The following is a 24,876-nucleotide window of genomic DNA, read 5'->3' as shown; positions in this document are numbered from 1 at the left end:
TTGCTTTAAGCATTTGAGGGGAGTTATTGTGTCATTTCACTGCGAGCCTCCAAACATTATTTGCTAAAGTTGCAGCACAAACTGTCTGTGTGCAGTTTGTCTCACAGTGTGTTGCAGCGAAAGGTCCAGCTGCTTATTTCACAGGGAGAGTTTGAACTGTTTCAAACTGGAGGCTTTGTTGTGTGGAAGCACAAAAACATGATGACATGATAATAATGTGACTTTATGTGGTGTATATATGATACTGTAAATACGTTAGTTGTTATTATGCAGATTATATCAGTAAGGAAGCTGAATAGATCCTGTCTGATAAACTGTGGTGAAGGGCTGGGATTAAATCCGTGTGCACTTCCTCCCACTCGATATGTCACTGAATCAGACCACATGAAGCCACACTGACATGTAGCTCTGATTGTGTATAGTAGTTATTTCTTTTCTTTGTTTACATGATCGAAATCACTTGAACATAAACAAAGAAACAAAGACGAAGACCGCACCGGAAGGTAAAAACTACAAGTCACAAGGTGAAAACTACAAGTCCCAGCTGTGTTTAGGGAGGAGCAGTGAAAGTGAAAGTGTTGATCCTCCGTTCAGAGCAGCAGGAGGAGGAAGGTGGAGCTGAGGCAGGTGAGTGTTAACATGAATATGTTTCTTCTTATGACATAAAATAATTCCACGCTGTTCGTGTCTGTGGGTGAAACGTGAGGCCGGTCGGCTCCTCTGAGCGCTGGTTTCCTGTAAGTAGAGAGGAAGTGAAGCGAAGTGCGCTGTTTAGCTGAGCCTCCATTTAGTGTGAGAGAGCAGGAGGAGAGTGAGAGCTGTGCTGAGGCAGGGTGAGTGTTAACATGAATATGTTTCTTCTATAGCTGGGCGATATAAGATTTTTTCATATCACGATATGTTTTTTTTTTCATTTTAGGCGATAACGATATATATCACGATATAAGCCAAATAACTATATTTGTAAGATTTAAATGTGCCGTTGCTCACAAGTAAAATGTGAAATAATCAGCAGCTTGTTTTAATTAAAATATTTATTTCCCATAATAAGTTCAACAGGGCAGATGTACTTAAGGAACATGAGACTTCAGTTTCAGATAAATAAAGGCAAATATTGCAAACTACACAAAAGGCAGCAGCTAAAGTGTTTAAGTTTCAAAATAGAACAAACAAAACAGACAAATAAATTGTCAATTCCACTTAGAAACAAAATATTAATTCTAAAAATAAATCTTAGGTCGTTTTACAGAAGAACACACAAAATTGACTAACTTTTGTCAATATCAAATAAACTGAGAACTAAAAGGAAATCCTCAATCTCTCCTTGTTGTATAGCTTAGCTTTTCAAACAGTTTTAACAGTTACTTTACTCTGACAAAAGCCGAATGACGAATTAGCGCTTTCAGTCAGAGATTGAGCATGCACCGCTTTATTGTATTTCCAGACTTGCTTTCGGCACAATTTACAGTGCGCGCTACTCTGTTTTTTGTCAGACTTGAAATAGCCGAAATACCTTCACACTACGGAACTTCTGTGGCCCTTCTGTTCGACAAGCTCTCTGGCATTGGAACCATCATCTGTTTTTTTTCTTCGGTAACCTTCGCTCACGCTCTCGGTTGATTTTTCTCTAGACGGCAAACTCCTTTCCTTCATTACCCGGGCAGCCCGGCTGTAAAAACAAATACACATGTGCGCCTTGGCGCTTGTGCTGTACGTAACAAGTCACGTGACGTGACGCTCCGGCTGTGATTGGTTCGGCTCTGCGCTACTTAATTTGGATTGGCTGTTCTTTTTTTTTTTTTTTTTTTTTTTTTTTAAGAGGACAAGAGAGATGAGGCCTTTCGCAATAGTTTAATTTTTCTATCGAGAAAACGTTATTTCGCAATACATATCGTTATCGTTTTATCGCCGAGCTCTAGTTTCTTCTTATGACATAAAATAATTCCACACTGTTCGTGTCTGTGGGTGAAACGTGAGGCCGGTCGGCTCCTCTGAGCGCTGGTTTCCTGTAAGTAAAGAGGAAGTGAAGAGGAAGTGCGCAGTTTAGCTGAGCCTCCATTTAGTGTGAGAGAGCAGGAGGAGAGTGAGAGCTGTGCTGAGGCAGGGTGAGTGTTAACACCGCTCTGACATTACTGTGTCTCTGTGGCGGGAACAACAGGCTCCGTCCGTGGAGGCAAAATTAATCAGACTTTGGTTTTTCAAAGGAAACTACTGTATGTCGGAAGAGGCCGCACGCTCTTCGCAGTAGGTTCGCAGTAAGACCCGCCCTTATCACGGCATTTTTAAAATCTAAAATGGCGACAGAAACTCCGTCACAGGAGTTCAGGCTGACGTTATGAAACTGTGACGTTTGAGCCACTTCCTGTTCTCAGTCCCGGCGTCCTGATCACCGAGGTTTCTGTTGCTCTGATATCTGATATTGATTATATCGGTAAACAGGCTGTAGGCATAAACATCAGGTCTGATCTGAAAATCCTTCAGAAACAAACTGTCAAGAGATTTATTCTAAAGACACTTCTTCAGCTGAGAGTCTAAGGGTAGAAACACACACAGACGCTGTGGTTTTCACTTGTATACAAGGGCGGTCACAGAACGCTCACACTAGAGTGGGGGCCCTGTGATGCGCACTCTGTTCTTGCACTTGTCTTTATTTATATACAAAAGTAATACAACAGTGAATACGTCTATTCATAGGCAGAGGAAAGTTAGTGTGTAGGGAGTGAAGATAAGAGTGGTTTAGGTGTATGCATGTGTGTTGTGGGATACAGAAAGACGCGGCCCCTTTTCTTGTTAGGGAGCGTCAGATAAGAGTGTCCAGCTCTCCTCTTCCTGGCAGGAGTGAAATAATAACAGCTTATTCAGCTGTGAGAAAGAATTTATAAAACAGTCCTGTAGTGGACAACAGTCAGGGCTCTAGACTAACTTTTTGACATGGGCGCACCGGTACGCCTAACTTAAAAAACTTAGGCGTACCGGCACAAAAGTTAGGCGCACTCAAATTTTTCAACCGCTTCGCTTAACACCGCAGTTTTACATGTGCACCTTCTTTGGGGGGAAGTCCATACAGACAATATTCATTTCTAAATTATTAACTAACAATGTTGTGCTTAAAGTGCTTTGTCAATATTGTAGAAAATGTTAAACTTAATCATCATCTCAGCTCCTCTGACGACCTGTTTGCTGCTGCATGCTGCTGAAAGGCAGTGGGGAGAGAGGACACTTGGGCAGTGCATTTATTGCAGCATGAAGTGTGTTTTCTGGATACACTGCTGCTTTTTCAGCGTTCAAAGATTGATGGCACTGTGTCAGAGCTGGCTATGAATTTCAGACGGATCAGTCCTTAACTTAACAAAAAAGTTATCAATAGTTCTTTTCATCTTTTCTTATTACCCACAGCTACATCCACTTCTGTTGGGCCTAGGCTGCTCACTAGGGCTGGGTATCATCACTGATTTCTATAATCCATTCGATTCCGGTTCTCAAAGTCCTGATTCGATTCAGTTTAGCCTCAGACAGTCAGAAATATTATAATTCTGATCATTTATCAGTACTGACACTTGTGAGACTTCATCAGAATTGTGAACATCACAGCAGATGCCTTTGTTTAAAAGTAACTGAGAATAAAACACAGAAAAACATGAAGGAGATTTTCCTGCTCTGGCGTTTTATAGCAGATAACCTTAAAAATATTCTGCAATATTCTGCAATTTTGGATAATTTTAAGAAGTTTAAATTTCTTCAGTATTGAACAGCAGAAATTAGGCTTTCTTGTCGGACGTCATTTACATGAAAAAAGAAAAAGACAGCGCTGTAAACAACGGTAGACTGGTGGGTAATAAGCGAATGAATAATCCAGAAAACAGAGATTTGAGACGGGAAACTGTTCTTGAAGTACACACAGAGAGCTGTGTAGGAAGTGTAATTTTTATCGTGGGGAAGCAAAACAGCAAAAGTCAGAGGGAATTCATGACGACATTGATCAAATGTGAAGCGCAGTTTGCTGCTTCTTTTTGGCTCGGCGAATTTTGGTTGGAGAGACAAAACCTGCAGCTCAGAATCAGCGCAAAAAGACGGAAACACAGCGCGGACCCGACGCATCAGAATCGCTAAGCTCCAACAGCGTGTCCGTCTGCGGGCCGTCGGGTGAGAAAGCCGAGAAAGACAAAGCTGATTCTGATGCGTCGGGTCGCTCTGTGTTTACGTCTTTGTGTGGAATCCGTTAATGAATTGATATCGCCTTATTAAAGCTACTCACCTCCCTCTTCTACCTGCACTTTCCACTGGACCACGGCCAATCAGAGAGGTCCCGCCCCTGACTATCTCTGATTGGTTTAGTCCGCGATAGGGGCATAATGTGTGTCTGCTGTTGACCACATGGAGAGTTGCAGAGATTTTTTTTTTTGTCACCCAAACAGGTGCGACCAAATGTTGGTAAATGTTTTTTTTTAGTCGCACCACGGAAAAATTTGGTCGCATTTGCGACCAATTTGGTCGCACTCTAGAGCCCTGACAGTCTAAGTCATCAAAAGGTCATCATGCAGTATTCTTATATCATTAAAAGCTTATACTGACTACCAATACAACTCTCCATTGACATTTCCTCCTGTTGTCAGTATAACTTTGAAGTGAGATATCAGTATGTAACATCTTGTTGTACATTTTCTGTCACATCATCATTAATCACACAAAGTCTTCATGCTCCAACAGGTCGGGGTCATCATCATCATTTGTCACGGCTATGTATGCAGCAACAGTGGAAACAATTATGCGGTTAATCATGAGTTTCAGACATGGCAGGATACATGTTACAAAGACACAAAATAAAAGTAAAAATACAAAAAAGGGATAAATAGAATAAATAAGAATAAGAATACAAAGGAATTGCAAGTATTTCAAGTATTGAAGTCTATTGCACCGTTGGTTTTTAACAAAACGTATTGCACAGTGAAAAGACAGTAGTAGTCTTTTTAGCAGCTGTAGCCAGGAGCCAGTGTAAAGCCAAGAAAACCAGTCACTTATATTACTTACATAGTCCTGATTTGGACTATGTTGGGGCAGTCCTTTCTCCAGTGTCCATGCTCACCGCAGGTGAAACCTGCATCTTCTTCTGTGTTTTGTCCATTCTGAGGTGCCTTTTGACCTCAGTTACTCCTCCTGTCTCTGGCACGCCCTTTCTTCTGCTGCCCGATCATCCGTGTTTGTCCATCACTGTCCTGCACAGTGTTAATGCAGAGTTATCAAGGTCAGCATTCTTTTGCTCGGCCTTACTTTTCATTCGGGCTTAATGGGCGTCTCGTCACAGCTCTGTCAGCTGAAGCTGTCTGGAAATTTCCCCCGTGTAGTGAAACGGGCCTTGGATTTAACGCTCTCCATCTCTGCTGCATGAGATCGCTTTCCTGCAGCACTGTTGACATTTTCAGATTGTTGTTATGGGTCCAGCTGTTGCAGCATTTGGTCAGGGTCACGTCAAAGATGGGAGAGGGGAGAGCAGGAGTCCAGGTCAGCTTCGGCTTTCAGGACCGGCAAAGCAGCCTGTAATTAAACATAAAGAGAAAAAACAAAAACAAAACAAAAACAGACGAACAGGAAAATGATGTTGTTTTGGCTGTGTGATTCAGAGAGGGGAGAAACACCGGGCCAGGCCCTGTGTCAGCCTTCTCTCCCCCTTTTTTGTTTTTCCTCACAATATAATCAACTCACCAAGTTGACAGGACATCACAGGTAGATATTTAAATTCTTAAGAACATCGTCAGTAATCACTTGTGTTGTTCAATCAGCAGAAAACATCTCACAATTTGTTGTATTACCAACTAAATTTGTCTGATTGTAGTACTAAAACCACTGCTTGGTGTGTGTCTAGGCCTGGCTCTACCCCCTGCTCCTACAAAAATAAACAAAATAAAATAAAATGGAAGTAGTTCAGCAGCGTATTGTGGTGTAAAATCAACTTACTTCCAAACACACATATACATACACACAGATAGACATTTGCGCGCTGTCACGAGGTATTTGACGGCTACCTCTAACCTATTTTACGCGTATCACGAAGTAATTCCGGCTACAGCAAACCTATTTTGCGCATTTCTTAAAACCTTCTTGGCGGTTTTATATATCAAAATAGTGTTTCTCACCCTCAGACGTTTCACTGGTGGTTCGGATCGTCAGACTGAATCCCACCGCCGTGGACCAGACTAAAAACACCGGCCTGGACCCGAATTTTAACGTCCCAGGTCTTTCGGCCTCATCTAAGAGGGCTGTGCACAGACTTCGGTGCTGGCTTCCCACGGCGTCAGGAAACAGTATGCCAGATCCTGGAACATAGTCACAGATAACAGTTCTGATATTTCTGATCCGGCTCGAAGGACCAAAATCAATGTCAAGAGATTTATTCTGAAGACACTTCTTCAGCTGAGAGTCTAAGGGTAGAAACACACACAGACACTTTTTCACTTGTATACAACGGCAGTCACAGAACGCTCACACTAGAGTGGGGGCCCTGTGATGCGCACTCTGTTCTTGCACTTGTCTTTATTTATATACAAAAGTAATACAACAGTGAATACGTCTATTCATAGGCAGAGGAAAGTTAGTGTGTAGGGAGTGAAGATAAGAGTGGTTTAGGTGTATGCATGTGTGTTGTGGGATACAGAAAGACGCGGCCTCTCTTCTTGTTAGGGAGCATCAGATAAGAGTGTCCAGCTCTCCTCTTCCTGGCAGGAGTGAAATAATAACAGCTTATTCAGCTGTGAGAAAGAATTTATAAAACAGTCCTGTAGTGGACAACAGTCTAAGTCATCAAAAGGTCATCATGCAATATTCTTATATCATTAAAAGCTTATACTGACTACCAATACAACTCTCCATTGACACAAACTTCAAGAGTTTTATGTCCGTATGAGGCCGCACGCTGATTGGATAACCACCTGTCAGTCTCAAGTTATCAGCCAATGAGCGCTTAGATTCACAGTAAGACCTTATCACAGCGTTTTTTAAACTAAAATGGCGACAGTAAAACTGTAACGTGTCCTGTAATCTATAAACATTCTGTGATGAATAATCTGAAGTCATTTTGAGCCTGACAGTAGTTTCCTGTCACAGAGTAGAAGCTGCAGGCAGTTTTTGGCACCTTTATATTTAATTTATTCCAAAATAAATCAATAAAGGTAGAAAAGAACTCTCAGTGACATTAAAATCTATTTTTAAAGACAGATGTGACAAAGTGCAACAAATATAAGATGACACGTTTACAGATATTTGAAGTATTGATCATATGTAGAACACAGAGCAGGTCCAATAACACAGAGTCATCCTGCTCTCAAACAGCACTTTGGTTTCATGAGCTCACTTCCTGCAGTGATCCTCAGCTTCTCTCCAAAGGAGCCGTAACATGTGGGCTCCTCAGCATGATGATGATCCCAAACACACTGAGTTCCTTCATCCACCTGATCATGTACTTATTAAATAATGTGATGGTTTTGGTGTTTTTCTAAAGACTTTGAGCCTCTAAAATAACTGGTTTGGACTTTAGGGCCAAAGCTCCAACATTAGAAACCCGTCAGTGTGATGCTTCCAGTACAACAGCACCTCTGAGTGTGTGTGTTTACCTCTCAGACTAACTCCACCCTGACATTGAGAAGATGGAGGAAGAGGACGGAGCAGCATCTGCAGCATCCAGCTGTGTGTCTGTGAGGAGTGATGGGGTCACACAAACACCTCCACATTACAGTCATGGACCTGCAGCAACAAAGTTCTTCAATCATGGAGCTCAGCTGAACATGTAAGGTTCTAATGATTTCTTCTCTGCAGCCGTCTGTACTCTAATCTGAGACAACTATTACTGACAGAAACCATCACATTATCCAGTTTGTGTGTTTGCAGCTGCTTCATAGATTATAAACAGAGATTAATCAGTAATTCATGTGATATGAATGTGATGTGTTTGTGTTTGCAGAGGTCAGAGGTCACAGTCTCCAGTATCCAGCTGTGTGTCTGTGAGGAGTGACTGGTCCAATGGCATACTTCCTCCAGCCTTCAGTCATGAACCTGCAGCAACAAAGTTCTTCAATCATGGAGCTCAGCTGACCATGTAAGAGAGCTGCTGACTCAGAGGTCAAAGGTTGTTTGTATAAATGTGTTCTACCAGTGACATCATAACTTAACCTAACACTGGTCTGTGTATGAAGTGTAATTTAGTGGCAGTAGTTAAAGTTGTATAATGATGATGCTAGTTTGGGGCGTATTTTCCTGCTGATGCAAATGCATCTACTTTGCCCTTCATCTGTCGCTTTGGACAAAGACGTCCAATGAACGTCAGAACAACACAGTTTGCACCACCAGCAGGAGAGGAAGTGGCTGACATCCAGAAGTCCTACCAGTGGCTGAACAAAGCTGGACTGAAAGACAGCACAGAGGCACTAATCATGGCAGCACAGGAACAAGCTCTGAGCACCAGACCCACAGAGCCCGGGATCTACATGGCTCTTTTTGGGGGGTTGTGTTGTATTAATAGTGACTTTGTTTCTTTGGAGCAAAATATTTTAATTTTCAGTTCAGTTGCAACATTGACCAACACTAATGCAGGGGTCGGCAGCCCGCGGCTCCGCGTGGTTTGGGAAAATAAATTAGAAGTATTTAGCTGAAGTGTGTTTTATTTATGTTATTTCTTTTTTAACTTGTAGTTCTAAATTGGAAGATTATTGTGATATTGAACCATAAAAACAAAATTATATTTTATTATTTTTTCATCGCTCAAATAAGCGTCACGCTCGCAGAAGCCGGTGTACCCGCGGAAACGCCGTGCATATATCGAGACTTTCAACCCCAGGTAGGCCAATTATGGATCTTTGGATCCACATTATGTCAGCAGCTCCCTCCGTGAACTATGTTAAAAACAAACACCGCTCACGCCTCACAGATGACAGTTTACAGTCCTGCGTAAACTGACTTCGTTCAGCATCTCTTTATTGACCACTTTTCACACACGGTTGCTGTACGCAAAGTATTTGCAGCTCCCAGAGTTTTCCAGTTGTGGAAACTGGGTCCAAATGGCTCTTTGTGTCCTAAAGGTCGCTGACCCCTGACCTAATGGTATATTTTTTTTAGCTGTATCGTTTTATAAAAACATGAATCAAATCTGAGAAAAGTTTCTACCTGACCTATTGAATGTTATTGAAGCCAGACGTTTGCCTTCATACTGTGTTTCTTGCATGCCTTTTGTGGTATACTAATCGATGTGAAATGAATGCAAAGTGGTTGTAATTGCAGGGGTCAGAGGTCACAGTCTCCAGTATCCAGCTGTGTGTCTGTGAGGAGTGACTGGTCCAAAGAGATACTTCCTCCAGTCTTCAGTCATGAACCTGCACCAACAGTGAACTTCATTCATGGAGCTCAGCTGACCATGTAAGAGAGCTGCTAAGTCAGAGTTCAAAGGTTGTTTCTATAAATGTGTTCTGCCAGTGACATCATAAATGATTCCTAATGGCGGTCCGGGTACGATAATGCTAGTATTAATTAGAGATGGACTGATCCGATATTACGTATAAGTATCGGTGAGAAATAAAAAATGTAATCCGATCCATTAAATATCAAAAAAACACCTCACGAAACTTGCTACACGCATAACTCGGCTCATCTTTTTTTTTTTTTTTTTTTTGCCTGTCCCGTTTGGTTCTTTTGCCATCACAATTATTGTCTAAAGGCGAAGAAAGATGCCCAACGGATTTACTTTACCAAATGGACCATCCCAGCCTTGACATAATGGTCTATTTGATTCACCTTTTATTGTTTATTTTATTTTCACTTGCTGAATACGGGACAGACTTGACTGGGGGAAAGAAAAGGGAGAAAGAAAGAGGGAAAGAAAAACAGCGGGGAAGAGGAACGGTGATAGAGGGCAAAAAACAAAAACCAACAAAATAAGCAGACAAAAAATACATTTATCGATCACCTGGATCACCTGTTGAGAAAGAAAAAAGAGAACAAGCAGAAGAAAACAAGAGTAATAAACAAGATCACAATGATATATGGGAATATGACAGTAAATACTAAATATTAAACATTATTGTGCAGCACGTAAGATCGACAGCGCACAGTGTGCTTTGAGGTAGGAGCCAAAAAGGGTGTAGTTTGTGTGTGTGGGCACCTGTGAGCATGAGCGCGCTTGTTTTTAAAAGGTTCCTTCATGTAATGATCTGGTAGAGCAGGGGCGTCAAACTCCAGGCCTCGAGGGCCAGTATCCTGCAGGTTTTGGATCCCATCCTGTGTCAACACACCTGAATCAAATGAGTTCATTACCAGGCCTCTGGAGAACTTCAAGACATGTTGAAGAGGTAATTTAGACATTTAAATCAGCTGTGTTGGTTCAAGGACACATCTAAAACCTACAGACACTCGAGGCCTGGATTTCGACACCCCTGTGCTAGAGGGTGTGGGGGGCCACTGCCCCGTCCTCCAGGGCAGGTATGGAGGAGATCCAGGCTCCAGACATCCAGAGGCCCTCAGAGCACAAGAGACCAGGGAAGACCAACAGAGGGTCAGCCGTGCCACTATCCCAGAAAGAGCTGAGGAGAGTCCCAGATGAGGGGTCACTCAACAGCTGTGGAGCAGAAGCCAGGGGGGGTTGCAGTGACGTGCCCGTGAGCTCCGACGGCAGCCAGCTGTGCCAGAGTGACCGAGCCCCAGGCCGAGAGGCCGAGGGCACCCCACTCCCAAAGTTCAGGCTCCAGGCCCCGATAAGCAGCCACCAAGGAGTGAGCCGGTGTGTACCTGGACGCCCATCCCCGGACACAAAGAACCACCAACGCACCGATGTCTGAGGGCGTCCGCCACTGGCAGGGGAAGTGGTGGGGGGAGAGAGGCCTCCAAACCTTGGAATGTTTGTAAAGCGTTCCCGCGTTAAACTTAACAACCGATATATGGAGCGACTGCCTCTCTCTCTCCCTCTCCCGCTGCTACTTCAATCATGAAACTGATCAATGATCAGCTGATCAGCTTTTCTGTCGCGAGTCTCTTCTTTGTTTTTGGCCCACTTTGCACCAGAAAGAGGAAACCAGCGGCTGAACAACAGCAGCACGTTTAACCTTGATAAGCTGTCGTTAGAATTTATTTAATATTACTTTCTACACCAGGATCCTTTTCTACGTAGCTGACGGCTGGTAACTGTGCAGGGGCAGATCTAGCAAAGTTTGGCCAGGGGGGCCGATATGGCATTAACAGGAAAAAGGGGGGCACAAAGACATACTTTTCTTTCTTATTCTCATTTAAAATGTCTAGCTTTTAATAAATAATTATCTGAATCTTACACCCAAAGTTTTAATCTGATGTAAAATGTATAGAAGTCCATTACTGTATATAGTAACTATTAAGTCTAATATACCCTAGTAAGCTATAGTACTTTTTCCTTTGGGAAGGTACCATCTGTGCAGTCTGCAATTCTGTTGAAGAAAGATGTTGAATCTATTTAATTATTCTTGAAAAATAATTTATTTCTGTGCATTTTTTTTTTTCACCCTGCATCAAATTAAAGTTGATTACGTCGATTAAGCATCATGAGGTGGAGGGTGGGGGATGGTTCCCTTTTTTTTTTTTTTGCTGGGAGTTTGCTTAATATTTCTGCTAAGTACTCTTTAAAATACCAGAATAGGAAGGATGGAGTAGGTTTAAGTTTATTAGATTGATCAGTGTTGCTGAACTATGAAATATTTTGGGTGCAGTGTATTTTTTACATACAGCTATAACAGAATAGCTTTAGTGTTGTTGTTTATTTAAACTTGAGTATGAACTTATGCAAAATGCAGCAAGATATTTAAAAAAAACAGTTTTATTGATTAAAAACACACTATATCGGATTAATATCGGTATCGGCAGATATCCAAATTTATGATATCGGTATCGGACATAAAAAAAGTGGTATCGTGCCATCTCTAGTATTAATCCTAGTAGTAATGCAATCCAAGGTAATGATTTCTTCTGTGTTGCTGTGAACATCTCTGCAGCTGTCTGTAGTCTAATCTGTGATAACTATTACTGACAGAAACCATCACATTATCCAGTTTGTGTGTTTGCAGCTGCTTAAAAGATTTTAAACAGAGATTAATCAGTAATTCATGTGATATGAATGTGATGTGGTTGTGTTTGCAGAGGTCAGAGGTCACAGTCTCCAGTATCCAGCTGTGTGTCTGTGAGGAGTGACTGGTCCAATGACATACTTCCTCCAGCCTTCAGTCATGAACCTGCAGCAACAAAGTTCTTCATTCATGGAGCTCAGCTGACCATGTAAGAGAGCTGCTGACTCATTTATGGGTGTTTGAAATTCTGTGACCACTTTACAATTTCAGTTTATATTTTAAAAGTGTTTTTATTTGTAGTTGCCTGTATTTTTATTACACTGTGTGTAACATGGTGGTTTATGCTGTTTGGGACTGTTTTGGTGTATTTGTGCCAGAACATCAGATAAATGATTTCATCACATTTTAAAAAAAAGTATCAGGATAATAATCTGAACTGAGTCATCAGAAAGATGGTCTCAACAGGCCACTGAGCTGATCTCCAAAGAAATGTAGAAGATTGAAGAGTCCAAACACGTACAACACAGTGCAATGTGCTGAGCTGCTCCTGTGACTGGACAAAACATTAGAAACAATCATTAAATGAAATAATGAAACTTTGTGCAGATGTAATGTTAACCTGCTTTGTGCCACATTAGCACAGCATGTACTGTCAGAGCAGTGCAAGCAGAACAAAGCAAATGACCAAAGTGATGTAAACAGAGTAAGTGAACAGAGTGAGCAGAGTAATATCAGCAGTAATGAAGCAGCAGGATCAGTGTAGCAGCGTGTGACGTCATAATAAATCAGATATGATCTGAAATACGACAGTGAGACAAGAACATGATGTAAGGTCCTGTTTGAAACCCTGATGGTGATGCTATGAGGAGAGCATGTTCTGATTTAGGACTTGGATGGTCTGAGGATAGAAGCTCCTCTCTGTTTGTGTCCTGATGGTGCAGAACCTTCTGTCTGATTGTAGAAGGAGCTGAAGCAGCATCATCCCAGAGGTGAAGCTCCACTGTGTGCAGACCTGAGGTCAGATTCCTCCAGGCTGATGTTCAGGATCTACAGAAACGTGTGGTTGTAGTTACTGCTGCACTGTGTGCTGACAGCAGATACTCAGAACAAAGCGCTGCAGAGTTGTTCTTTATAAAGATCAGTACATATACAACATGGATTATGGCAGTGAATGAACACGTTTCTGTCATTTGTTTCATTGGCTTCTTTTTTCTGCCTGTGTTCATGTGATTAATGTCTAACACATAAACAGGTTTGTAATCAAACATCACATCATCAGGGAGGCATCATGAAACAAAGTTACTGCTGGAGGCTGAACTCAATTTGGTGGCAATGTTCAAAAATATCACTCAGATCATTTCAAAGCTTTTAGTTCTTCTTCTTCACTTCTGTAAAACAATAGAACGAAAATCAGAACCCAGACGGTCACTTCCTGTTGACTGGACTCTTTCAAAATAAAGCTGAAAGCTCTGAATGTGACACCGCTGCTCCACCACAGTTTTTAGAGGAGGTCAAAGGTCAGTTCAAAGTGATGGATCCCAAACTTCCAGTACATCCAGTGAAGGACATAATCAGCTCTGTGATGAAGGCTTTTACTGTGCAGTTTGTAGGCTGATCACTCTGTGTTTAATAAGACAGGAACAGCAAAGGAAACTCTGATTCTGAATTCAAACACAAGTTTCTCCACTTTGACTTTTCTCTGTGACCATCAGAGCTTCTGCACAGTGTCATCAAATCTGGATGTTTGTCACTGACAGTCAATGATTTTAGTGATAAAGAAATGTGTTCACAGAGGGAGGAAGAGGAGTGGTGTTTGTGAGGAGGAGCAGCTGTCCTGCTGTGCTTTGTGTCATTACGTCCTGAAGGATCCAGTCTCTACCAGCTGTGGACACTGGTTCTGCAGACAGTGCATCTCCTCATACTGGGACCAGTCTGCTTCATCAGTAGACTCCTCCTGTCCCCAGTGTGGAGAAAGATCCAGAACCAGAGCTGGACTGCAGACGGCCAGTAAGACTGAACTTCTGTCTGCTGATGGACTCATTTCTGAAAACTTTCTTGTTGTGTTGTTCAGACATCGAAGAGTTTTCTTTCTGTTTAGTCTCATTGTTTTTCTTTCTTTCAGCAGATGTTGGTCTGCAGGAGGTTTTAGATGAACATAAGATCAGTCTGAGGAGGAGATGTGAAAGTGTGACTGAAGGAAGTGATGAAACAGGAAGTAGAACCCTCTTCAACAGGATCTACACTGAGCTCTACATCACAGAGGGACAGAGTGAAGAGGTTCATACCCAACATGAGGTGAGGCAGCTGGAGACAGCTTCCAAAATGGACACCCTCCATGGCACTCCAATCAGGTGCCAGGACATCTTTAAAGCCTTCCATGACCAACAGAGATCCATCAGAGTGGTTCTGACCAACGGCATGGCTGGTGTTGGGAAAACCTTCTCAGTGCAGAAGTTCACTCTGGACTGGGCAGAGGGCTCGGAGAACCAACACATCAGTGTGGTGGTTCTGCTTTCATTCAGGGAGCTGAACTTGGTCAGAGATGAGCAGTACAGTCTCCTGGAGCTGATCCATGTTTTCTATCCAACATTACAGAGCGTCACAGCAGAGCAGCTCACTGTGTGTAATCTTTTGTTCATCTTTGATGGCCTGGATGAAAGCAGATTTTCATTGGATTTCACCAACAGGAAGCTTGTGTCTGATGTCACACAGAAGTCATCAGTCAGCCAGCTGCTGACAAACCTCATCGAGGGGAATCTGCTTCCCTCAGCTCTCATCTGGATAACTTCCCGACCTGCAGCAGCCAATCAGATCCCTCCTAAATGTGTTGACAGGCTAACAGAAGTACGAGGCTTCACTGACGCCCAGAAGGAGGAGTACTTCAGGAGGAGATTCAGTGATGAAGAGCTGTCCAGCAGAATCATCTCCCACATAAAGACATCCAGGAGCCTCCACATCATGTGTAGAATCCCAGTCTTCTGCTGGATCACTGCTACAGTTCTGGAGCACATGTTGACTACAGAGGAGAGAGGAGAGCTGCCCAAGACCCTGACTGACATGTACTCACACTTCCTGCTGGTTCAGACAAAGAGGAAGAAGAACAAGTACAATGGGGGACATGAGACGAGTCCACAGGAGCTGATGGAGGCTGACAGGGAAGTTCTTCTGAAGCTGGGGAGGCTGGCGTTTGAACATCTGGAGAGAGGAAACATCCTGTTCTACCAAGAAGACTTGGAGCAGTGTGGACTGGATGTCACAGAGGCCTCGGTGTACTCAGGAGTTTGTACAGAGATCTTCAAAAGAGAGTGTGTGATCTTCCAGAAACCAGTTTACTGCTTTGTTCATCTGAGCATTCAGGAGTTTCTGGCTGCAGTCTACATGTTCCACTGTTACACCAACAGGAAGACAGAGGTGCTGAAGAACTTCCTAAAGAGAGACTGGACTGAGGAGGAGGAATACAATGATGATGATGATGATGGTGAGGAGGAGGAATACGATGATGATGATGATGATGGTGAGGAGGAGGAATACGATGATGATGATGGTGAAGATGATGATTACCAATGTATTCTGGATGATTTCCTTGAACGAGCCATGGAGAAATCCCTCCAGAGTAAAAATGGCCTCCTGGACCTGTTTGTTCGCTTCCTTCATGGCCTCTGTCTGGAGTCCAACCAGAGACTCTTAGGAAGTCTGCTGGGTCAGACAGAGATCAGTCCAGAAACCATCCAGACAGTCATCAACAACCTGAAGGAGATGAACAGTGATAAAATCTCTCCTGACAGAAGCATCAACATCTTCCACTGTCTGATGGAGATGAACGACCTCTCAGTACACCAGGAGATCCAAGAGTTCCTGAAGTCAGAGAACAGATCAGAGAAACTCTCTGAGATCCACTGCTCAGCTCTGGCCTTCATGCTGCAGATGTCAGAGGAGGTTCTGGATGACTTTGACCTGCAGAAGTACAACACATCATCAGAGGGACGACGTCGACTGACTGCAGCTGTGAGGAACTGCAGAAAGGCTCGGTGAGTCCAGATGTGATCATTAACATCATTAATTAGTGTAGATTAGTAGTTTAGTTCTTCAGATATACACAGTATTAAACGACTCTCATTATTTTGTTTCTCAAATAAAATGATATTTTCTGTTGATCACTTAGCATGATCCTGCATTGGTAGTCGTATGCTGTGTGTTGTAGACGCACATCTACATGTAGTACCTGTGTTGTGTCATTAGGGGGCGGTATTTTAAATCTGCTGCTGCTGCTGTTGGTCATTCAGTCGCTCCTGTTTGAGAGACAGAAATAAGAATCTATGAGAGCTTCTTTGTAGTGAAGTGAAATCTTGAAGTTAAACCTTGAAAGCAATTTCACTGCCAAACATTTTGGGTCTGCCTGGACTTGTATGAAAACCATAGCAGGGTTTGAAATAGGGCTGGGCAACACGATTATTTTCTTAATCGATTCATTTTTCAATCCAAAGCAGAAGCTTCTTGATGCCGTCGTTTGAGGTGCTGGTGCATAGCCGTCGTGCTTTTATGATAGGCCATTTCACCCTTACAAAGCCGGGAAACGCCTGAATCACTTCCTTTCCTGTTAAAATATCCCCATACTGTAGAACTGCGTCGTCCGAGCCCTAGTTTGAAAATCCTCAGAGCAGCAGTCAGATCATTTTAGATGATCAGAGAAAGATTTTGCAAACACTTGAATGTGATTATGTCGTTTTAGTTCTTCTGATTTTAGCGAGGATATTTTGGAACTGAAACAGAAACTGAGAGAAACTCAGCACTTTATCATTGAACTCAGCGATGTTAAAAAGGCCTTTCATACAGTTAATGTGAACAAGAGCCAGGATCCTGATAATATTAGTACAGCATGTGACCTCTCTGTGGGAAGAAGCTGTCGTGGTTCCTGTCCCTAAATCTAGTCGTCCAAAAACTCTAAATGACTTCAGGCCTGTTGCCCTCACTTCAGTTGTGTTGAAAGTCTTTGAAAAAATCATCAGAAATGTGATTATGAAAGAGACTGAAGGTCAGCTGGATCCAATGCAGTTTGCATACAGGCCCAATAGATGACTAAACTAACTAAAAGACTTTTAGAACAGTTTGAAATCAGGAAAAACCTGCTGGGCTGGATTTTAGATTTTTTAACTGACAGGTCACAAAGAGAATAAATGGGATTCAGTCTGACCCAGTGTTCTCCTCCACAGGTTCTCCTCAAGGGTGCGTCTTATCGCCCTTATTATTCATTCTCTATACAAACATGTGTAAGAGCAGATATGAAAACAGGGCCACAATTAAATATGCAGATGACTCTGTTATTGTCAGCTTACTGAAAGAGGGTGAAACTAACCACGGTCCAGTCATTGATGACTTTGTTCAGTGGTGGGAGGAGTCTCCAACTGAACATATCTAAAACACAAGATATGGTGATTGATTTTAGGAAACAACAAAATGGGCACAGAGTCACTTTAATTAAAGGTAAGGAAATAGAACAAGTGCAATCATATAAATATCTTTGGACCATAATCAATGAAAAACTGAACTTTGACGAGAATTGCATATCAGTCTGTTAAAAGGGTCACCAGGGCTTGACTGCCTCAGGAAACTTGCTCATTTCCACATTGACCAAAAATTCTTAACTTCGTTTTTTTATGGAGTCTGTTTTATCTTTTTGTTTGGTGGCATGGTTCGGTCAGACCTCTGTCACAGAGGAAAACTCACTGAGTCAGAGAGTGAGACAGTCCAGTCGTCTGATAGGTGAGTCACAGTCCCGAGTCCAGAGGATGGCTTTATCAAGTAGAGCAGGGCGATATGACGGAAAATATTTATCACGGTATACATTTGATAATTTGCGATAACAATATAACTGACGATATAATTGACACCAGACAAAATACTTTACAACTCCACAACTTTATTAGTGCAAAAAACAACATCAATGTATTTTCACTTAAACAAGCAGCTGTTTTTTATGTGCATTAAAGTTACATAAAAATTTAACAGTGCAAATGCAAATTCCTTGCTGACAGTTTAACCAAAAGGCATTTCCAGTGGCCGACATATCCTCAGCATAACCATGTATAATAGCCACAAAACCAGAGGCCAGAGGGGCCGATGGCGCGATATGGCAGCCTCGCTTCTGTCAGTCTGCCCCAGGGCAGCTGTGGCTACAACCGTAGCTTGCCTCCACCAGTGTGTGAATGTGAGCGTGAATGAATAATGTCATTGTAAAGCGCTTTGGGTGCCTTGAAAAGCGCTATATAAATCCAATGCATCATTATTATTATTATTATTATTATTAAAACTTAAAAAGAGGTTATACACACACAATACGGTAATATTATGTTAAAGCACAGTATCACTCCGCGAGGCTCCTGCCTACGGTAGCCGTAATGCTCTGACAATCCATCAAGCACTGCGGCTTCGTAGCTTAGCAAAGTCGAACTGAAACATTTTGAGCGCCGTGTAAATAAAATCGTTTTGAGGTCAGTAAACACAACCAGAATTCATACATAAGGCACACGGGATTATTAGGGGGCACTGTCGATTTTCAGAAAAATCAAAGGATTGATTTTAAGTGTGCCGTATTTTCCAGAAAACACAGTAAAAACGACAGCCCGCTGGCATGCTCTACCAAAAATAGTGCTTTGTTGTGTATCTGATGGGCGAAAGCTAAACCAGTTCCACACCACTGAAGTTGCAGCATTTTTACAAACCAGTTCTGGTTCATCCGTTTCATTCAACGATCCACTTTTGCTCTTCTCATTCTGCGTCACCGCCATGTGTGTATGAAAACAAAGGCACTGCGCATGCGCATTTTACCCATATTTTATCGCGATATTTCATTTTCTTATCGTTGCCCAACATTACACCGGTATTACCGTGAACAGTATGATACGGCCCAGCCCTATTATGAATTCTTAAAAATGGGTCCCATCCTCTACGGGGTGAATTTCAGCTTCTTTCCTGAGAACGGAGGTTTGTATTTCCAAGATGCAGGACAAAGCATTATAGAAACAGCTTTGTCCTGCTGCTGTCACTGAACTCAAGAATAATATGAATGGTTTTTGATTTGAGTCGAAATGTTCAAGTACTACATATATGTTATTGTGTTGTTGTTATGTGTTTTTGAATGGATGCTATCATTTTTCTGTAAAACAAATTTACCTATGGGTATAAATAAAGTAACCTTAACCTTAAAAACAGCAACAAATATCCAGAGCAGTCACCATCTGAGCTTTTCCTTTGTGTTCTTTGATCTGTGATGGTTTTCCTGACTCCACCATCACTCTGTCTGTTTCTTCTTTAAGCAATTCATCAGCTAGTGAACAACTGTGGGCTGTTATTGTAGAGAGAGAGAGAGTGTGTGTGTGTGTCCTTCAGCTCTTTGAGTTCATCATCTCTGTGGTTAATGACGAAATAGTCAGATACATAAACATGGTGAGTGAGGATGAGGGTGCTGAGGAAGCCTCTCGTTCAGTGTGTTGTACTGATGAGTGACAGAGCTGTGGTTCAGAGTGAGGGCTCAGAGGTGAACCAGCTGTGCCCTCTTACTGCCCACACTGGGACAAAGCGAGTGAGAAGACACTGCTGACATCTGGACTGAACGTGTGTCAGATATGTGGGCTAACGCTGATGTCACAGCAGCTCATGGATTAACTTTCATTCCTGCTGCTGCTCCTAATGAGGAATGTCTGACTTCATGTCCTCATTAATCACAGAGCTGATTGTTTAGTTTTTACGCCGTAACCTCAAAGTGTTTGTGTCCGTACGCTGCGACCTTCCACACCATTCCTTTATTGACACAGCACAGAGCAGCTCCATGGATCCCAAATCCAAGAGTGGAGAGCAGATTTGAAGTGTGTCACATCCATGCAGTCACAGCTGTTTCCATCATGTTTGCACTGATAGTTCAATGACATGTTTCATATCAGTGAATATGTTCTTAGAACGTCCATCAACATGTTTAAGTGTCCTGCTGTAAATCACTTAAACCATCCATGAAAACCCTTAAAAATCCTTTTAAAAACCATTAAAAAAATGACACTAGAGTCTTCCTCTGCACCTTCATGCTCACTCACCATGTTTATTATGGCAGTCATACCTGACAGCAGCAGGTAGCAAACAGAGATCATCTTTGCAGCTGGAACTCTTCACTGAGCTGAACTCATTCAAAATGTTCTGGATTCAAAACAGGAAACAGTCCAAATGTGTGTCTTCACTCTGACTCTAGATCAGATCTCTCTGACAGACTGTGGATATTATGGAAGCCTAAATGTGACGCCATCTTCCTCCCTCATCTGCAGATTAAAGCCACACAAAGATTCTCATTAAAAGTCTGAAGGTCTGAGAGAGACTGAATCATTGTGTCATGTTGAACACAGTAAGAGGAGCTGAAGCACAGATGTGAAGAGCAGATGTTCATCAGATTATGACCTCACTCTGTTTTGTCTTCATTTACATTCATTCTGTGTTTATAATGCAGATTTCTGCTTTTTTAATAACACATTTTATATTTTCCATAATCACAGACTGATTAACTGTGGACTCTCAGAGACTCACTGTGAAGCTGTGGCCTCAGCCCTGAAGTCCAACCCCTCCCATCTGACAGAGCTGGACATGAGTAAGAACAAACTGCAGAATTCAGGTGTGAAGCTTCTGTGTGCTGGACTGGAGAGTCCAAACTGTCGACTGGAGACTCTGAGGTGAGTTCACTGACTGCAGCTGTGTTTGTTTTTCTATATTTCAGATCTTTGATTGATCTTTGAAACTTTCTTTAGTTCCTAATTGTTCAAGATGTGTCTGAAGACAAATGTGAAGAAGTTTGAGTGCTTTCAGAAATGTTGTGTCTTTCCAAACGACTAAACAACAGTTTTTCCTCTTGGCTCCAAATAGAATTGACAGACTTGAGCAGGGTTCGTTTAAAGGCTGACAGAAGTGGAGTGGTGATGGGGAGATGTTTGACAGGACAGTTTTTAGCCTCCACAGGTTCATATTGTGCTTAAACAGTCAGTGAAGATGAAGTCAGTACTGAATAGGCTGTAGAGTGTGTGAGAAATGTGAATGAAGCTGTTGAAGATCTGATGATAGCAAATAAAACCAGGCTGCAGAGACTTTGAGCTTGTTTAGCAACAGAGAGAGAGAAAAGAAAGACATGAATGTCAAAGCTAATAAATAGGGATGTACCGATACTGGGATCAGTTATCAGGGCCAATACTGTAAAATGTGTGTGTACTCATAATTGTAAAAGTGAACCGATACCAACTTATTTCATGAGTCAGAGGGTGGCTTGTCATTTCAGTTGTAATTTTTTAGATTGGCCGCTGGGGGCACATGTCACGCTGAACAGGAACAGGATTAGGTGGCGGCAGTGTCCGGCAGCCTCGCCTCTGTCAGTGCGCCCCAGGGCGGCTGTGGCTACAATGTAGCTGCCATCACCAGTGTGTGAATGGGTGGATGACTGAACGTGTAAAGCCATTTACTCACATCTACATGTAGTACCTGTGTTGTGTCATTAGGGGGCAGTGTTTTAAATGTGCTGCTGCTGTTGTTGGTCATTCAGATGCTCCTGTTAGAGAGAAGACAGAAATAAGAATCTATGAAGAGCTTCTTTGTAGTGAAGTGAACTCTAATGTTAAAAACAGTGACAAATATCCAGAGCAGTCACCGTCTGAGCTTCTCCTCTGACTACAGACCAAACTACAGACAGAGTTTAGTGGCATAAACATGGTGAGTGAGGATGAAGGTGCTGAGGAAGACTCTGGTTTAGTGTGATGCACTGACGTCCCTGAGTGACAATGCTGTGGTTCAGAGTGAGGGCTCAGAGGTGAACCAGCTGTGCCCTCTTACTGCCAACAGTGGGACAAACTGAGTGAGAAGACACTGCTGACATCTGGACTGAACATGTGTCAAATATGTGAGCTAACGCTGATGTCACAGCAGCACATGGATTCACTCTCATTCCTATTGCTGCTCCTAATGACAAATGTCTGATTTCATATCCTCATTAATCACAGAGCTGATTGTTCAATGTTTAGTTGTTGCTGCTGAAATGTCGTCCCTATTTTCTGCTGATGGAATTCACTGCTGTGTTTTTTGCCAAAGACAAACTGATCCATGTCTGTTTATAACAATATTCAAAGTGAACACAGGTTGCTGCTGGACACAGACAGGTAACATCATTTTGACTTGCTGTCACCTGGATCTGGAGTCATAAACACTGAAGCCCAGAACAGGAAAACAAATCTTTTTCTGCCAACTAGTGATAAACCTGCAGACTAATGGCTCAGAAAGCTAAAATGAGCCAATCATTTCTTCGTTTAGTTGAAATCAGATCTGATATCAGCAGCTCTGAGTTCATTCATCATTATTGTCCAGTGGTGAGATTTCTGCTGCGTTTGGTAACAGTCAGCAGATTTTTCCTGCGTGTGGACATGAACAGTCGTACCTGACAGCAGCAGGTAGCAAACAGAGATCATCTTTCCAGCTGGAACTCTTCACTGAGCTGAACTCATTTCAAATGTTCTGGATTCAAAACAGGAAACAGTCCGAATGTGTTTCTTCGCTCTGACTCTAGATCAGATCTCACTGACAGACTGTGGATATTATGGAAGCCTAAATGTGACGCCATCTTCCTCCCTCATCTGCCGATTAAAGCCAAACAAAGATTCTCATTAAAAGTCTGAAGGTCTGAGAGAGACTGAATCATTGTGTCATGTTGAACACAGTAAGAGGAGCTGAAGCACAGATGTGAAGAGCAGATGTTCATCAGATTATGACCTCACTCTGGTTTTGTCTTCATTTACATTCATTCTGTGTTTATAATGCAGATTTTCTTCTTTTATAATAACACATTTTATATTTTCCATAATCACAGACTGACTCAGTGTGGACTCTCAGAGACTCACTGTGAAGTTGTGGCCTCAGCCCTGAAGTCCAACCCCTCCCATCTGACACAGCTGGACATGAGTAAGAACAAACTGCAGGATTCAGGTGTGAAGCTTCTGTGTGCTGGACTGGAGAGTCCAAACTGTCGACTGGAGACTCTGAGGTGAGTTCACTGACTGCAGCTGTGTTTGCTTTTCTATATTTCAGATCTTTGATTGATCTTTGAAACTTTCTTTAGTTCCTAATTGTTCAAGATGTGTCTGAAGACAAATGTGAAGAAGTTTGAGTGCTTTCAGAAATGTTGTCTTTCCAAACGACTAAACAACAGTTTTTCCTCTTGGCTCCAAATAGAAGTGACAGACTTGAGCAGGGTTCGTTTAAAGGCTGACAGAAGTTGAGTGGTGATGGGGAGATGTTTGACAGGACAGTTTTTTGCCTCCACAGGTTCATATTGTGCTTCATCAGTCAGTGAAGATGAAGTCAGTACTGAATAGGCTGTAGAGTGTGTGAGAAATGTGAATGATGCTGTTAAAGATCTGATCATAGTGTAACCGGTTTCTGCTTCATCCTGCTGCAACAGTTCAGCCCAAACAGACTCCTTGACTCTGCGTTGTGTTGTGTTTTAAGAAAACAAGGAGTCTCTGATCGATGCCACTTTATTTCCTGAATGGAAACAACGGTGTTTTATCAGTGCACAGGCTCGCCACACACCACTCCGCACAGCACACTCTCGTATGGCTACGGCAGACTGGCAGCGATTACTGCAGCAATATTACAATTTATAATATACAATAAAGTAACAGCAACAATAAATGATGTACCTGAATGGAAACAACGGTGTTTTATCAGTGCACAGGCTCGCCACACACCACTCCGCACAGCACACTACGTCAGAACATCCCATTAGCATTCCGCTTTAGCATACATGTTTTACACAATAATAAACAAATGAAAAGTACATAAAACTGGTGTTGGACATGTGTCCACTAAGCACTTATTACACTTGGTGCCCATCAGTTAATCAAACATCTTTTATGTGTCTGTACTACTTAGCTATATCGTGTGCGGAGCAATACAACTCACCTCTCGTATGGCTACGGCAGACTGGCAGCGATTACTGCAGCGAGCCTCACCTAACCAGCCACACCGAGAGGGGGGGCGCTGTTTCCCCATTACACTGACATTTGTGGCAAGTGGAATAATACCACATAAACACTGTTACATTCCCCCCTGCTGAATTCCACTTGCACACTCAAATAAACAAACACCACAAACAAAATAACACCCTTAAAAAAAACAGGCACACCACAATCACCATGACAGAACAGAGAACAAAAACCCAATACTCCTAAAAAAAAAACAAGATTTAAAAAAAAAATCCAATAGCTAATCCACAGCTATCAACATGTGATAAATCTGTTCAGCAACACCAGGTTGTACAGTCACAAAGAAAATTCAGTCAGAGGACTATTCCCAAAAGAATCAATAGAAGAAGAAGTTGGCCAGACCCCTTCCAAAAAAAAAAAAAAAAATGTCAGTTACATATTTCATCACATCATAACTGTACGCCACTCTGACACAGAAAAGTCAACAACAAATAATCTGTCTCAATTCTAAAGATCAAAGTCCCACTTCAACAACAATAGGATCAACTTGCAGTTATCCAACAATATTCAAACTTTAACAGGTTTCTGGTGCATCATTTCAATCAACCTGGAGACAGGCTTAAGTAACCGTCCCACTCTCGATCTAGCACGGGCCCCCACCACCCTGCTAACATCAGTCGGATCTGCTTTGGGCAGAACAACTGTGGCTGAGACATGACCCTCAATAGCAGCTGTATTGTCTTGGTCACCATCAGTAGTGGCTGCCAACTCCAAAACAGCGGAGACTGTTACTGGGGCCACAGACATAAGCAGGT

The 24,876-nt window shown here is 42.4% G+C and overlaps 1 protein-coding gene across 6 annotated transcripts; it reads left to right on the top strand.

Moving 5' to 3' along the window:
* The first annotated feature begins 553 nt into the window (after window positions 1–553).
* Window positions 554–23,122, top strand: LOC134623301 (NLR family CARD domain-containing protein 3-like). Of its 6 annotated transcripts, none has more exons than XM_065469832.1 (9): window positions 554–627; window positions 7,612–7,747; window positions 7,952–8,086; window positions 9,265–9,399; window positions 12,139–12,273; window positions 13,858–14,072; window positions 14,188–16,093; window positions 20,600–20,773; window positions 22,945–23,122. In XM_065469832.1, the coding sequence occupies exons 2-9, from the start codon at window positions 7,638–7,640 to the stop codon at window positions 23,120–23,122; spliced, it is 2,988 nt and encodes a 995-aa protein (XP_065325904.1). In that variant the 5' UTR covers window positions 554–627; window positions 7,612–7,637. The 6 variants fall into 6 exon arrangements, with proteins under 6 accessions (XP_065325904.1, XP_065325903.1, XP_063324525.1 ...); XM_065469831.1 differs by having other exon boundaries at window positions 7,612–7,777; window positions 14,191–16,093; XM_063468455.1 differs by having other exon boundaries at window positions 7,612–7,777.
* Window positions 23,123–24,876: the final 1,754 nt, after the last annotated feature.

This window comes from Pelmatolapia mariae, unplaced genomic scaffold (genome assembly GCF_036321145.2).
Source record: "Pelmatolapia mariae isolate MD_Pm_ZW unplaced genomic scaffold, Pm_UMD_F_2 NODE_ptg000545l+_length_40372_cov_1, whole genome shotgun sequence".
NCBI classification, from domain to species: Eukaryota; Metazoa; Chordata; class Actinopteri; order Cichliformes; family Cichlidae; genus Pelmatolapia; species Pelmatolapia mariae.
This window is presented reverse-complemented; position numbering and strand designations above follow the sequence as displayed.

Bases quoted from the DNA above. Each gene is read 5' to 3' on its own strand.
- LOC134623301 (XM_063468455.1), top strand. From the start codon at position 7,638: ATGGAGGAAGAGGACGGAGCAGCATCTGCAGCATCCAGCTGTGTGTCT. The intron at 9,400-12,138 runs GTAAGAGAGCTG...TTGTGTTTGCAG, and splicing joins CATGGAGCTCAGCTGACCAT to AGGTCAGAGGTCACAGTCTC. The intron at 12,274-13,857 runs GTAAGAGAGCTG...ATGTGTTCACAG, and splicing joins CATGGAGCTCAGCTGACCAT to AGGGAGGAAGAGGAGTGGTG.